At 38.7% G+C, this 16324-nt stretch overlaps 2 protein-coding genes across 2 annotated transcripts; both read left to right on the plus strand.

Annotated features, from left to right (window-relative positions):
• Nucleotides 1-507: 507 nt before the first annotated feature.
• On the plus strand, nt 508-4445 carry LOC139709209 (cytochrome P450 2U1-like). Its single transcript, XM_071621159.1, has 3 exons — nt 508-880; nt 2563-3528; nt 4252-4445. The coding sequence occupies exons 1-3, from the start codon at nt 508-510 to the stop codon at nt 4443-4445; spliced, it is 1533 nt and encodes a 510-aa protein (XP_071477260.1).
• Nucleotides 4446-10122: 5677 nt separating this feature from the next.
• LOC139709210 (cytochrome P450 2U1-like) lies at nt 10123-15361 on the plus strand. The gene is made up of 3 exons (XM_071621160.1): nt 10123-10495; nt 13598-14563; nt 15153-15361. Exons 1-3 carry the CDS (start codon nt 10123-10125, stop codon nt 15359-15361), a joined length of 1548 nt encoding a protein of 515 aa, XP_071477261.1.
• Nucleotides 15362-16324: the final 963 nt, after the last annotated feature.

A 16324-nucleotide genomic window follows, 5' to 3' on the forward strand; every position in this document is an offset into this window, starting at 1 on the left:
ATAAAATGTGTTTTTGAAACAAATTGCCATCACGGCAGAGCTCTATTAAGTAAGCAACAACAGCAACTACAACAACAACAACAAAAAAACAACAACATGCGTACATTGTGTATCACACGTGTCAAATTCGGCCTAGTCTATAGAACTTACAGGCCGTCTGCGTACTGTACACTACCCTGCTGCCTAGGATATTAACGCCCTCTTGTGATGAAAGTAGTAGCAGGTTGAGCTGCTCGGCAAGAATGTGGCGATTCATGTCCGCGGGCCTGCCGAAGTTGGCAAAGGGTCTGGAAACCAGACTAATACGACAGCACGCTCGTCACAGGGAGCTCGTCACACTTCGCGGGTATAAGGTCACTGGCAGTGCACATAGCGCATTACTGGGCCGTATGTGGTTGTGCAACTACATGTATCTCAAACTGTATCCCCCCCCCCCCCCTTTCACATTGATCTCTATAGAGATCAGTGCTCTTCCAGTGTCTCGGCAAACAAGAGGCTACTTGAAACATGGCTGACTTCATAGGACTGGTAACCCAAACCGGCGCAACTCCTTTTCTGCTAGCCGCTCTGTCTTTCCTCGTCGCTCTGGTACTGGTACAGTCGATGAGTACCAAGACCTACGCCAACTTGCCCCCGCGTGGTCCCCGAGAGTGGCCCGTGATCGGTAGCCTTCCTAGCCTGGCGGGCGACGAACAACCGCACGTTATCTTGGCCAACATGGCCAAGAAATACGGTCCTATCTTCAGCATGAAGTTCGGTTACTTCTATACGGTGGTGATCAGCGATTTGGACCTTATCCGACAGGCGTTTTCGAAATCCGGCGACGACTTCAGCGACCGACCGAAAATTGCCATGATCGAGTATCTTTCACAAGGAAAAGGTAGGACCTACGACCTACTAATTTAGTATGTAATAATAATTCAAAGGTAATGTTTACCATTGGGGACACCTGTATTTTGCATTATGTGTATGGTTGTATCAAATATCCTACACACCGTAGGATCATTGGATGTATCACAAAACATCCTACCACACAAAAATTTCATAAGAAAGCTTAAAGGGATCGTAGAGTTTTGGTTAAGACAACATTTCAGTTTATCTAGCATTTTTTGGTGAGATAATGAGAAATCTCTTATGAAATATGAAAGAGCATGTAATTCCATGAGGAATTCAACGTGTATTTGATGAAAATTGGTTTTGAAATGGCTGAGATATCCAAAACAGAGCAATTCTAGTAAAGTGTGGGACCCACACTTTATTACGATCGCTTTGTTTTACTTTGTTTTTGGACGTATCCGTCATTCCAAACCCGATTTTCATCAAATAAACTTTGAATTCCTCTTAGAATGGTATGTTTGTATTTCGTAAGTGTTTTCTTGGTATCTCGCAAAAAGTTAAAAGCCCAATTCTCATCTCCACCAATACTGTACTATCCCTTTAAAATAATTTTTAAGGAGGTATCACCATTATTTTCTTTTTTCACTATGACACCATAACTGGAAAATAGAAAGAGAATTTCACAAAATTTTACTTTTTGAAAAAAGTGTAAATTTCCTCGACTTGTCACTGACGTATGTTAAGGGTGATATTATTCCCCTTGCCTTCTGAAAGAGGGAAGTCAAGTGACCTTTTATTAATTCAATTCAATTCAATTTCAATTCAATTTTCGATTGAAGCTAGAAAAGTGAAAATATGTTGAGTTTTCTTTATATTTTCTTTATGTCGTTGTACACATGCCATCACAAGCTCTAGTAGTCTGCTCATCCAGCAGTGACTGCGCAGAAACTGCACAAATTCATAACTTTTGAATGGATTGTCCGATTTTCCTCAAACTCTCAATGATGCGTTTTACTAATATTGCTGCATTCACTCAATCAACATGTCTATGAAGGTGAACTTGTCCTTTAAGATGCAAAATCAAACAAGCGAGTTACCGCGTGATTACACGTATAGTTATCCCGATTGATTTTCCTTTCTCCTCTCCCTTTCTTGAAGTTCACTGAAGCACGAGAATCGATTGTCTTGGTGACTGTGTTGGTTTTGTTTTTTCTTATAGTTTGTGTTACATGTATATTATACTGTTATAAACAGCCCATTGGTATTGTTGTTGCTCGTATTAAACTTCACAACAGTCATTGACATTGCAAAAAGTGGCACTTGTACTTATTATAATAATGCTATCGCTACTGAGGTTACTTCTATGCTGCTATTACTACTACTACTACCACTACAACTACTACACTATTAACTACTACTACTACTACTACTACTACTACTACTACTACATGTACTACTATTACCAACATTAATAATACAAGAAGAAGAAGAAGAAGAAGAAGAAGAAGAAGAAGAAGAAGAAGAAGAATCGATAACCAAAATAACCAGCGCTTTTGGCTGGTTATATATTAACCAAATGGGGTTGGGGCTAAAGCCGTTGCTGCCGATTCGATTCCAAACTATGTTCTTGTAGCCAAGGTTATTATACACCGTCTCAGTTTAACTTCTTGTGCTTTTGCTTGTTTATTTTCCTTTTCTATCATTTCTTCTCATAATACTTAAAAGGTCTAATTGCTGGTTACTTTGGTGCTAAACAGACGGAACAGCGCCGCTTCTCCCTCTCTGCGTTACGATCTTTGGGAATGGGCAAGTTTAGGATGGAGGAAACCATTGCTGAGGAAGCACGCCACCTCGCGGCAAGTTTTGCCAGTCGCAAGTCGCAAGCGTTCGTTCCCTTTCACGACATCTCCGTGTCGGTCTCCAACGTCATCTGCTGGCTAAACTTCGGAAAGCGATTCGACTACGACGACGAGGATTTCAAACGGGTTCTCGAAGCGCTCTACGGTATTGTCGAAATCACCGAAATCAGTGGTGCCTTCAACTTTCTCCCTTTCCTCAGATTTTTCCCCGGAAGCGGGTTGAAGAAATGTTTCCAACACAAAGACACTTTCGACAAGTACATCTACCCATTAATTCGGCAAGTCAAAGCTGAATACACATCGGGGAATGCGTCGTGTTTCATTCACATGTACGCAGACCAGATGAAAGAGGCGGAGAGAGAAAACCCCGGTGAACATTTCTTCAACGAAGAGAACCTACTGCTAGCAGTCGCCGACTTGTTTGTTGCTGGCACCGAGACTACGGCTACCTCGCTCAAATGGTGTTTGCTCTTTATGTTGAACAACGTAGACGTGCAGAAAAGAGTACAAATGGAGATGGACGAGCAAGTTGGGCGCGATCGAATGCCTAGTCTTCTGGACAGACCGAAGTTGCCGTACACAGAAGCGACTCTTCTCGAGATTCAACGGATGGCGTCTATCGTTCCCTTGGGGGTGCCGCACGCTCCCATCAAAGATACTGTTCTTGGAGGCTACGACATCCCAAAGGGTACCGTCGTGCTTCCTAATCTCTGGGCTGTCCACCACGACCCGGATCTTTGGGAGAACCCTGACCAGTTTAACCCAGAGAGGTTCCTGGACAAAGAGACTAATCAGGTTCGGCAGAGGGACGAACTCATACCCTTTAGTACAGGTGAGCATTGTGTTCTACACTATCATTACGAGGACGGAGGGGGATTGGAAGGTTACCGTTATGACAAAGTGGTAGGGGTTATATGTAAAAGCAAAATAAAACGAGAACAAGAGTGTAACAAACACGCACACACACACACACACACACACACACCCTGTCTGGCAAAAGAAAAGAAAGAAAGAAAAAAAAAAGAAATCCACGAAAGAACAAATAAGTTATATAGTACAGCAAAGGTGTCATACAAAAACAAAGTTAGTAAAGAGAACAACAACACTGAATAGAAATCAGGACTAACGAACAAGAAATTTAGATGGAAAGTACAAATTAGTAAACAAATGAAGTCAGTATATCTTTGATTCAGGAATGAAATGAAAATACAATGTATTCTCATTTGTAGCGACGCATCATGCACTGTATTCATGGGACTGTGACTTCGGTCACATTCAAATCTTAAAAATAAAATAAAATGATAATCAACAAACTGAATGAAAGCAAAAAATTAAACAGAGGGGTGAAGGTTGAAGTGTGAGTTTTCTTCACTTTGTCTCCCTCTACAAGAGTTCATGAACTTTCGGAACATTCGAAGAGGGAGACAAAGAAGAGAAATCACACTTCAACAACAAACTAGTATAATTACTGTTGCGATGATGTCGTTAGGATGGTATTGCTTCATTTGTCCTAAGGAACCATGTCTTTGTATATCTCATTTTCCAAACATTGCAGGACGTCGAAAGTGTATCGGTGAGCAGTTAGCCAGAGTCGAACTCTTCCTCTTTCTGACACACATCTTACATCAATTTCACCTGAGGATACCCGAAGGAAGCACACCACCAACGATGAAGGCAAAATGCAACGCCACCCTCTCGCCAGTCGAGTATTCCATGTGTGCAATCCCTCGCGAAGATGGTAATAAATAAGAATTTTGCCAAGTAAACTTTGGGCAATGTGAAGGAAGCAATAAAGTGTTTTCTTTTTCCTTACCATAAAAATATGTGACTCTGTATCATAAATATAATGTGACTCTGTATCACAAAACCCAGCAAAGTCGCCAAACATGGATTTTTCAGAGCAGATTCTGAAAAAGTAGACTGTAAGCTTTAAAAATTGTATACGTCTATTCAAATGAACGTGCTCAACCTATAAAAATCTTGTTAAGAAAGCACACACTCTGAAAAAGTGTGTACTGCTAATAGAGGCTCTGATATATAGGGTTGATTCAAATGATTAATCTTATCAAGCCGTGCTCTGTGCAATGAATGGGACACAAAATGGGATGTAAAACTTCATAGCAACAACAATGACGGGATTATATATTTAAGGTGAAATTAAGCATTCTCTTCAAACATTTTATCCATGACTTGCACCATCTTTCAAAGCAGTAGCATTATCCTTTCAAAGGTTATTAGAGTTGAAAGTGAAGAGTGTGCAAGGGGTTTCTGAGAACTGAAGAGGAGCCTCGAAGACATTCCTTGTCACACTATTTTAGAAAAAAAAAGTGTTATAGAAAAATAAATCACTTAAAACAACATTTTCAATTCTTTTCATGATTCCAACTTGAGTAAAATGTAGAAGATTTTTTTTTTCCGGAATATATGAAAAACTCAAGATTGAAAAGGTTGACTCGATTCACCTATTTTGAATCCTCATGTAAAATGAGGAGTTGCGACTTTTTGATTGTTTCGTGATGCGCGGTCACATCTGTAAAAAACAACAACAACAAACAAACAAACAAATATGCATCTGCCATTATTAACCATTGACGTTGGTGTGCTGTTCTTGTAGCATTTTGAGTTGGTAGGATTCGTGTTTTCTTTTTTTTTTTCTGCTGAAAACTTGGTATTTGAAGTAAAAGGTAATGAGAAGTACTATTTTAAAGCATTATGAAAAACTGACATTTTGCTGATTTGTCGCCTTCTAAAGTCCAGTTTGTTAGATAGTGCAGATGATTTTAAATGTAACATTAGAGTCACAGGAATTAAGCACGTTTCCAAAGTAATATTAGAGGCCAGTGCGTAACACATGCACTATACATGCAAATCAAATTAGGTGATTATGCATGTCCTCACCTGTGTACACAAAATAATTTCCAATAAAGTTTCTCATTTGATATGAAATAACAAAGAAAAAGCTTGTATCCCTCTCACCACTGTTATTGTTCTGCAATAACTAAGCACTGCTTTATCTATTTATACATTTATTTGCTAATAACTATAGTCATGAAAATCATTGTCATTATTTTCTATGTTTGTAGTCATCGACCAAGTCAGGACATACATGTCAGTACCATTATGCACAATATTAAAGGGAAAAGCTGCGTGTCCATGACGTCATAATTGTGCAAAACCTGGACATAATTGTAATAAAATGTAAAGTTTCCCAAAATAATATCATTTCACTCATTTTTTTTTTAGTTCATTAAAGTAAACTTGAAATGGAATTGTAGTTTTATTGCACTTAAGCGTCTATGTTATGTGTGCTAGCGAACCAATTTATGTTTACATTATTTTATGCTAACTTTCAAAGCGAGGACAAGTTGATAAAGAATCATCCAGACTTCTTGATGTTGATAGATGTTGACAGTTGATAACAGAAAGGCAATTTTTGTGAGGCTGTAGTAGAAAATTTAATCTGAAATAACTAATTAAAATACGTAATGAAATGAGCAATGATAGGAAATGTAAGGAGAAATTGTGGTAATGTATTGTTTGAAAAAATGAATTAAAACAGATATAGAGTGTTTACATAACATTTGCGCTATATTATAAACGATCTTTACTTTCTGGAGATCCATCCATTTGCCATTCATATTGTCATGTTATTTTCAACCATTTATGTAATTTGTATTATTATTTGTCTGTTAATGTTATGTATCATGTCCATTGTTCATGTTATCATGGAAGTGGAAAATGAATTCAAATTCAAATTCGAATTCAAATTCAAATTCAAATGTGATGTAAAGCGCTGAGAAACAACTACATAGTTCGTAGAGCATTATACAAAAATGAAATTTCAGGTATTGCATTGAATTGTATTGTAAAGGTATGAAGGTGCTGTTGTTGACAAACTTATATATATATTTTTGTAATATTAACTTTTTGATGCGACATGAGTGTGTGTGTATGTTTTTCTTAATTTTCCAATGTTTACATCTAAATTGAGATGATTGGAGATACAGTACTTTGAGAAATCTCCCTGACATAAAAATAACAATCGACGTTAATACCTAGCAATACGTGGTAGATGGTGGGGGATAGCGTTCCCTCTCTATTTGTCGAAACGTGCTGGAATTGATCGGAGCTAGCCTCTGCTAATTTCCATTTTGTGAATTAAGACCAACGTCTGGAACTTAAACTACCATTATTTCTAGGTTGTTAGTGCCATGAAATCTTCCCGTTCTGGTCGTCTCATTCTGTTAGTGTGCTCATATGAAAGTCACCTTGTCCATAACGTGTATTGTAATGCAAGTAAGATTGGAATAGTACGTTTGTCCTCACCCTTTTACATGTGGTTTGGTCGTTTCCGACGTATCCTGCCCTTTAAACTACATGTATTATGTAAGCCTATATACATCCCTGGGTTCAGCGTTTCGATCGTTTCGTCCTTGTCCTATATTTTGGGTACTTTAATCGCATGATAAAACCATCGCAGAAAGACAAATCACTCCAACGATATCTAAGACCCTTACCCCAAATCAGCTTACGTACAACGACGTATAGTTTTTATGCTCTTTTATAATTGAATAAAATATTAATGCTATAATAACAATGTACGGAAGCCCGTTCGTGCCACGCAGGATAAAACTTCCAGTGGAGCTAACTGGCGGCCGCCACATATTCATCGATATCGATGTTTCTCATAATTATCGATATCGCTAAAGGATAATTATCGGGCGGCCGCCACATAATTATCTGGCGGCCGCCACTTATCGTTTAGCGATATCGATAATTATGAGAAATATCGACCACAAGTAACGTTACAGATCTCAAGTCTACAGTCAACCGCCTTCATCACCGCTCAAGGCTCAGATAACCAGACATTTTTTTTTTAATATTACGAAGTGCTGTCCCGTTGCTGCTAACGACAAATAATTATTTGGTACGTAAAATGTCGTTTCCAATGTTTTATACTCCAGGAAATAGACTGAATTGAGATCTGTAACGCTACTTGTGGTCGATATTTCTCATAATTATCGATATCGCCAAACGATGATTAAGTGGCGGCCGCCCGAAAATTAGGTGGCGGCCGCCAGATAATTAATTGGCGGCCGCCAGATAATTATCGTTTAGCAATATCGATAACTATGAAAAATATCGATGTTGATAACTATGTGGCGGCCGCCAATTAGCTCCACTGAAAGTTTTATCCTGCGTGGCACGAATGGGCTTCCGTAACAATGTAGCGTGGAAATGTTACATTTTGTTATATTAAATGGATTAGTCAAATACCGGTTAGTGATTGGCTAAACTCAGTCACGCGATGAAGGCACATTCGTCATGTTCGCCCATGGGCGCACATTTTTGTAATGGGAAAACATTTTCACGTAACAAAATGACAGAAGGCCTGGGACTAACCCATATAACATAACAGATGATGACTTTTGTTGTCGGGAACATGTACCAAACGTTCCACCCTCAGGCCCAAATTCACGAAGGTGGTACGAATAAAAAACCATGGTTTAAACCATGGACAAAAACCATGGAGCGCCAAGTGTCGCACGGAATATTTCGTTTCAAAATTGGTCATTTCGTCGACAAAATGACCGTTTCGTTAACGAAATTATCATTTCGTGGACGAAATATTCGTTTAATAGTACAAAATGTTGTCATTTCGTCCAAAAATAAAATAATCATTTCATCGACGAAATGACTGATTTCGTAAGGACATATTCCATGCGACACTTGGCGCTCCATAGTTTTTGTCCATGGTTTAAACCATGGTTTTTTATTCGTACCACCTTCGTGAAACCATGAAATAAAACCATGGTTTTATTTCTATCACCTTCGTGAATTCGGGCCTCAGGGTTTGAAATGCTATTGAGGGAGGCTATAAGTCCCTCGACTTCCTCTCGGGACTTATAACCTCCCTCAATAGCATTTCAAACCCTTCGGGCAATGTCGGGTGGAACATTCGGTGATAATCCCCCGCACGTCATCATCTACATTATGATATTCAACAGGCTCTGATATTGTACAGGATTATTATGAATACGGTCTATATAGTGAATTGTAGTCAAAAGGAAGTTAAGTTTAAAAGAATTATAATTGTCCCGCCAATCTCGCAATCTCTTCTCTCTCTCTCTCTCTCTCTCTCTTTACATACAATGTATATAATATATATATATATATATATATATATATATATATATATATATATATATATATATATATATTTATATATTCTGAAAAAAAGATAATAAAATACAAATGAATAACAAAAAAAAAATGGTTTTCCTTCTTCCCCCTCCGTGGTCAGTTGTCAGCAAACTTGTAATTATTAAGTCACTGGAATGGATTAAAAACAAAACCATATTTTTTGTTCACATGTATCAAAGGTTTAAACATTTAGAATAAGACTTTACTCTTTACTTACATCTGCATTTAGACGTTGTATCTACAACACGATGCATGTTATATATTATATACACTACGTGAATTTTGTCTGGCAATATGACTTGTATGTGAGTGTATTGAGCAAAATAATGATGTGTTATATTTTAGTATTAATAACAAAGATAGTGATAATCACAGTGGTAATAGAGGTCCATTGCAGTGACGAAAGAAAAAAAAAAGAAATGTGTATTTCCCTATAAAAACCGTTAAGAGCCTGTAGACATGATAGAGATCTAATCTTATAAGCCATTTTAAGCCTCTTCCCTGTCGACCTAATTACCACCACTAATGCTTGTAAACCTTTGAATTGCACAGGCAGAACATAAGCATCTGCTTGATGGGCGGGTCAAAGGACAGTGTCTCGAAAGCTGTGACGTGTAACTCTTTTCTTTTCTTTTCTTTTTTTTTTCGTCTGGATACTTATGGATAAGTTTCAGACATTACGTCATAATGAACAACATTATAGCTTATCCTGCGGACTTTAAGAAACAAAAAAAAAAGTTTTGTGGTTTCACATCATGTCTGGTGAACTCGGTCGAGGTATCATCCTGGTAGCGATGGCATGCTTGTATGTGGTATGTGTTTAAATGTGTATGCGAAGGGGGGGGGGGGGGGATATGCCAATCTGCAAGTCTTCCTTTTCTGAAGCCTGTAAAAGACGGCACGGAAAGAGAACACTCTTTGCATATCTATGCAATGAATGCATAATCTCGTGTCCATACCGGTGTTGGTGTGACTTGATTATGCAGGCCGGAGGAATAACGGTTTTCGAAAGTAAAAGTAACGAAAAGAATAATAATAAAAAGCAGGCAGACTCGCAAAGACGTCATTCAGTTTGAATTGAGCAGTCATTACTATTACCAGCACTCCGGTGGGGTCAGCTTCCACACCATTGATAGCCGGCATAAATCCAAGGAGGTATCATACACATCTCTGCTGAAATTTCCTGTCCAACCGACGTGGCACATCGCAGAGATCCTAAAACATGGCCGACCTGCTAGAGCTAGGGACCCAATTCGGCATCACTCCCTTGCTAATTTTTTGCCTTTGTTTCCTGATCACCATGATCCTGGTACAGTCGAGACGAATCAAGACCTACGCCAACCTGCCCCCTCGTGGCCCCCGAGAGTGGCCCGTCGTCGGAAGCCTGCCCAGCCTCGCGGGCAGCGACGAGCCGCACGTCGTTTTGACCAAAATGGCCAAGAAACACGGCCCGATCTTCAGCATGAGACTCGGGTCCTTTTACACAGTGGTCATCAGCGACTTCGAACTCATCCGTCAGGCCTTTGCAAAATCCGGTGACGATTTCAGTGATAGACCTGAGATCACTTTGGTGAAATATATAGCTGAGGGGAAGGGTAAGTCGACAACACTGAAACAACACGTACACACACTTAGTGACTTTCAGCCAGTAATCTTAATTCATTTTGTTCATTATGAGAGTATCATTGTTTTATACTGAAACAAAAATTTATGCAAAGTAAAGAGTTCTACTGGCGAAGAATCATGAAGTACAAGTGCATACGTGCATACTTGGTGAAAAAAAAAGACAACCATGCTAATAATAACTGAAATGAACTTAATAAATCTTTTTCGACGATAAGTCCCCAAACCAAACTACTTTCCTTTAGGTAATTTTATCAAGACATTTTCATTGACCTGTTGGGACCTATGGAACATCAACCACCAGTTAAATTCGCTATTTTTTTCTTTCAAAACGACAACAGAGTCATTTTTTTTTTACTTATAAGCCTTGACGTTTGAAATAATTTGCAATGTATCAGATACTCTTTTTTTCCCATCAAAATAATGATGCACTCAATCAACTTTCTTCAGACACACCGTGAGCATTTTCGTTATCACCTTACAATTCAGTCAGAAATTTCATGAATATCGATTTGCTTTATTTTCCCTTGATGGGGATTTCTCTTTCTTTTTTCTTTTAAAACACTGCCGCAGCTTAAACATCTCTGCAAGCATTTTGAGAAAGTGCGTTACTTTTACCGGAAATTTGTTTGTTCCATATTTTGCAATGACAAAACAAACTACAAGGAAATAACAAAAAAAAAAAATGGGATGATCGTCTTTTTTTTTTCTTTTTTTTCCCCAGGTGATACTCTTTTCCAAAAGCTTTTCCCCCACTTTACTCGTACAGCTTTAACATATGGGAGACCGAATCCAGTTACATTTTTCTTTTCATTTTGAGGTCTACTAAAACAAACAAATAGAGACATGTACTTCATTTTCTCTGTGAGAATAATAGTGTGCTTAATAAACGTTCAAACATCAGACTGCTAATCTCAAACAAAATAAATAAATAAATGAAATACACCCAGGACACTGCAAAACATCGCCCACATACCCACCAATGACTAGGAATAAATGGTTTTGATGAATATTAAAGGAACGTTGATTACTTAAAGTTTTACTAAAGAGAGGAGGAAAGCCTAGTTTTTTTCTATATTTTCTAACTTCTCCGTATATAGAATGTTCAGGCAAAATGAAATTTTGCACGCAAAGGCCATTAGATATGATTTTTATAACCTTTTGATGTTGTATACTTTTAAACGCCTTATTCTTGTTTCACTTTTGAGAAAATAATCATGTTACAACTCACCAGAGCAACAACTATACCCGTCCCCCCTATACTGTACCACTAAAAAAAACCAAACATTATTCTTAAGTCCCCCTTCTCCATAATCTTGATAATAGTCTTGAAAGCGCACTGCTTCGTGTACAGTTGGTACAGAAACACCACTCGTTTTCGTGAGTTTTCAATGGTTGCCCATGTTTTCGTCGAAAAGTTCGTTCACCTCGTCAGTCTATTGTAAAGCAGGTGAATTAATTACGGTTTCCGAGTTAAGAGTTCGCTCTTTTCAAGATGTACAATTGAGTGATTCTGCATGATAATGGGTACTGGTCACTTTTCTTTCGACCTCGTACGTATGTGTTTTCACAGGAGCAATTCTAGTCCCAACGTCTTGTGGTCTTTTGGTAGTAAGTATAGACCAAATATTATGAGACTGAAATGACCCCCGAAAGCAAAGGGTTCTTGCATCTTACAATTATAAGAACCCCGGCACACGTTCTATTACAAATATTTGAACAAGGGTTATGAATGTTATTAAGAGAGAATGCTTAATACGTATTAATTCATTCGGGTATGACGACTTTACATGTTACTTGTACAGTGTCGTCAACTCCTAAACAGGTAAATACTGGACTGAACAAAAATGAAGAGAAAACAAAAACAAACGAAAAACAATGAAACTTTCTTCAAAGTGTTATTTTCTGTACCATCACGTTTATGATTATCATCCCAGAATTATAACCAAAAAAACATTAGCCTTCTCTCTCTCTCTCTCTTTCGTCAATTTCATTCCTTGTGTCGGAGTACTCGTTTAGCATAATCTCTTAAAGGGGATGGCAAGTAACTGATCAGTGGAAATCATTGGGAATGCTGGAGGATGATTGTTCCAATCCCTGTGGGATTCATTTAAGAGTACATTATGTATTGTTGTGTGAAAATTATTTGCTTCAGATTGGTCTCATATTCAAGTAATTGGCAGTTCAATGTTTCCAGGTTAGCATGACTGTACAGTGTTTACCTGGAAGCATTGAACTGCACATTTCTTGAATATGAGACCAATCTGAAGCAAATAATTTTCACACAATAATAAATATGTAATGCACTCTTATATGAATCCCAAAAGGATTGGAACAATCATCCCCCAGCATTCCCACTGATTCCCAAGTTACTAGCCATTAATTCATGATAGCAAATTGCTTGGTTATCATTTAACGATTTGGTAACACAATTATAATTTGTGTAAGTAAAAATGTACTACACTGTAAGTATGTTCTCTCTTTGAGTCATATACATTGTAATTCATATACTGATGTTTTCTGTGATATTACTGAAAAGACATTTGATTTACGTATGAAATTATGTTGAAGAAAATGAAATCAAACAAGCATACTCTATCCAACTCAGCTTCAAGTCACAGTGCATCTTGTTGCACAGTATCAGCGCATATCTTTGATAACAACAACAAAACAGAACAAGCAAAAACTTCAAGTAAGTTTATCTTAAATGAAAGAAAGTTATTATTCAGAGGGGTGAAGGCTCAGGTTTTGAGTTTCTCCAGTTTGTCTCCCTCTATCATCGTGTTCATCGTGTCACTGCCGGCAACCAGGGACAGCCTGGTGGTAGTGTCGCTGCCCGGAAAGCAGTAGATGACAGGTTCGAGTCCAACTGGTTGCTTTTTTCCGACATGTTTGTTAATTTACAGATCAGCAGTTGCGATCTTAACAAATTTTCATTTGTAGAGGGAGACAAACTGAAGAAACTCAAAACCTAAGTTTATCTTGTTGCACAATACCGTTATTGATTACATGATTTCATACAGTTTTGCTGTATTTTACCGTGTGTGTGTGTGTTGTTGTTGGTTTTTTTTTAGGACTTGTTGCCAGCTATTTCGGGCCCAAGCAGGCAGAACAGCGCCGCTTCTCCCTCTCTGCGTTAAGATCTTTGGGAATGGGCAAGTTTAGGATGGAGGAAACCATTGCTGAAGAAGCGCGCCATCTAGTGGCGAGTTTTGTTAGTCGCAAGTCGCAAGCGTTCGTTCCCTTTCACGACATCGCCGTGTCGGTCTCCAATGTGATCTGTGGCCTAAATTTCGGAAAGCGATTCGACTACGACGACGAAGTCTTCAAAGGAGTTCTCGAGGCGCTGTTCGGCATCATTGAGATGACAGAGATTAGCGGCGTTATAAATTTTCTCCCATTTCTCCGCTTTCTTCCAGGTAGCGGGATGGAGAAAATCCTCAAGTACAAAATGACGTTTGACAGGTACGTCCATTCGTCGGTGGAAAAAATAACCAGCGAATACACGTCCGGCATCGCGTCATGTTTCGTTCATATGTACGTCGACCAGATGAGAGAGGCAGAGAAGGAAAAGCCGGGTGAACATTTCTTCAGTGAAGAGAACCTTCTTAAGGCCGTGGGAGATCTTTTTATCGCTGGTACTGAGACCACCTCATCTACGCTTAAATGGTGTCTCCTCTACATGCTGAGTAATTTAGAAGTGCAGAAAAGGGTTCAGATGGAGCTAGATGAGCAGGTTGGGCGAGACCGGATGCCTAGTCTCTTAGACAGGAAAAGGTTACCGTATACAGAATCGACGCTTCTTGAGATCCAGCGGATAACATCCATCGCCCCATTTGGTGTACCACACGCGCCCATCAAAGATGCTGTTCTTGGAGGCTACGACATTCCAAAGGGTACAGTAATCATTCCCAACATATGGGCCGTCCACCACGAACCAAGTCTATGGGAGAACCCTGACCAATTTAATCCAGAGAGATTCCTGGACAAGGAGACTAATAAGGTTCGGCTGAGGGACGAGCTCATCCCGTTTTGCGTTGGTGAGGATTATGTACAATATCTGATATAAAACACGCATGTTATTATGGTACATAATAAACACAGTTGCTTGTGATTTTTAGAAACAGCTACATGTAAACACAAAACATGATTATTATAGGGAAAGAAACTGAGCAGATTACAATCATTATTATTGATAACTGCTATAATTCACGAGGACAAACATTTTGTTTTTTATTTAAAATCAAAACAAGATGAACTAAAAAGGATAAACCGAAAAATCTGACTCTTGCAGCGTTGATAAGAAGTTGAAAACATTTTCAACGCAACTCGTACTTGCAACCAATATTACTAGTCAGTGGCAATAATACATTTGCAAATTCATAACCTCGACATAAACCAACTGTAAAAAGGCTATTCCATTTGTTGTTGTTTTTTTTAATCTGTGCATTTATGGTCAAAAGATGATATTTACTTCGAACGTATTTGCTAGCAACAGAAAGGGAAAAGGAAGTTAGAGAAAGAGAGAACAGTGTGTGTACGTGTGCATGTATGTGTGGGTGTGCGTGCTTGCGTGTGTGTGCGATGCAGTAACGTATTTTATCGAATCACTTTGTTTGAATTCTGTAGGGCGTCGGAAGTGTATTGGCGAGCAGCTGGCGAAAGTCGAACTTTTCCTGTTCTTCACCCACCTGCTCCATCGCTTTCATTTTCGCCTTCCAGAGGGAAGTCCGCCACCTACGATGAAGGCCAGGTCCCACACAACCCTCTCTCCATTCGAATATCACGTCTGCGCAATCCCACGGAATGATGGAAACGGAATTTTGTTGGCTTCTTAAATTCTTTTCTTTTTATACATGTTGTTGTTGTTGATGTTTGGATAACCAAAAGACTCGTGTACGTTGGATATTGATGGCATTCCTCACAAGACGGGGGGGGGGGGGGGGTTAAACTGATTTCGAGAGTCATGATATCATATTATCAACAATATAGGGGAATATGAAAATAATAAACAATCAAAAGCAAATGTACGATTTGAACATCATGAGAGAGATGATCAGCACTGTTAAATGGGGTTATTTTTAATCTAAAGCTGACATTACAACCTTTTGATCACGGAGCTCCATGCACGATTAGATCTAGACTAATCTATTGAAATAAATGCAAAAACAAGTACCCCCAACTACGGACAAGTCATAGGATCCAACACTTCCTCATCTTCAATCTTTCCGTTTCCACGTGTTTGTGCATGCGTGCGTGCGCGAGTGCGCGTATATGTAGCAAGCACTGTACAAAAGCAGCAGCAATACATAACATACAATAGTAACCATGGTAACTTCGTTCATCATACTTCATGACAACGCTATACTTTACTTAGCCTTTAAATGATCATGCTTAGGAGGTGAAGCTGCATTGCATTGCAGTCTAGTGTTCAGATGAATTTAATTTCAACATCACACTACGAACACTAAAGGACAAAAGGTCATATCTAATAACATTATTAGGTTTGCGTGTGTGCATGTTCACGAGCTGGCGAATCATATTATTCAATGACGGATGCAAGTAAGATGACGCCATGCATCTATCATGTCTATAACAATAATTGTAATGTCCCTTTTCACGTTTGGCTGTTATTATCATTTCAATTCCGCCAATCAAAAATCATTTAAAGATTTACCGACAGATGACTAGAATATATTATTGCAAAAAGTGTCCAAGTGTGGATACGAGGAGTATTACTTTCGACTGGAAAAGAATGATATAAAAGTGCAAGTTCAGATAATCGTGGACAAGGATGTATC

The sequence above is a fragment of the Diadema antillarum genome, unplaced genomic scaffold (genome assembly GCF_040938485.1).
Source record: "Diadema antillarum isolate AM-2024a unplaced genomic scaffold, OU_Dant_1.0 seq00001413_RagTag, whole genome shotgun sequence".
NCBI classification, from domain to species: domain Eukaryota; kingdom Metazoa; phylum Echinodermata; class Echinoidea; order Diadematoida; family Diadematidae; genus Diadema; species Diadema antillarum.

Bases quoted from the DNA above. Each gene is read 5' to 3' on its own strand.
- LOC139709209 (XM_071621159.1), top strand. From the start codon at position 508: ATGGCTGACTTCATAGGACTGGTAACCCAAACCGGCGCAACTCCTTTT. The intron at 881-2,562 runs GTAGGACCTACG...AATACTTAAAAG, and splicing joins GTATCTTTCACAAGGAAAAG to GTCTAATTGCTGGTTACTTT. The intron at 3,529-4,251 runs GTGAGCATTGTG...CAAACATTGCAG, and splicing joins ACTCATACCCTTTAGTACAG to GACGTCGAAAGTGTATCGGT.
- LOC139709210 (XM_071621160.1), top strand. From the start codon at position 10,123: ATGGCCGACCTGCTAGAGCTAGGGACCCAATTCGGCATCACTCCCTTG. The intron at 10,496-13,597 runs GTAAGTCGACAA...GTTTTTTTTTAG, and splicing joins ATATATAGCTGAGGGGAAGG to GACTTGTTGCCAGCTATTTC. The intron at 14,564-15,152 runs GTGAGGATTATG...TGAATTCTGTAG, and splicing joins GCTCATCCCGTTTTGCGTTG to GGCGTCGGAAGTGTATTGGC.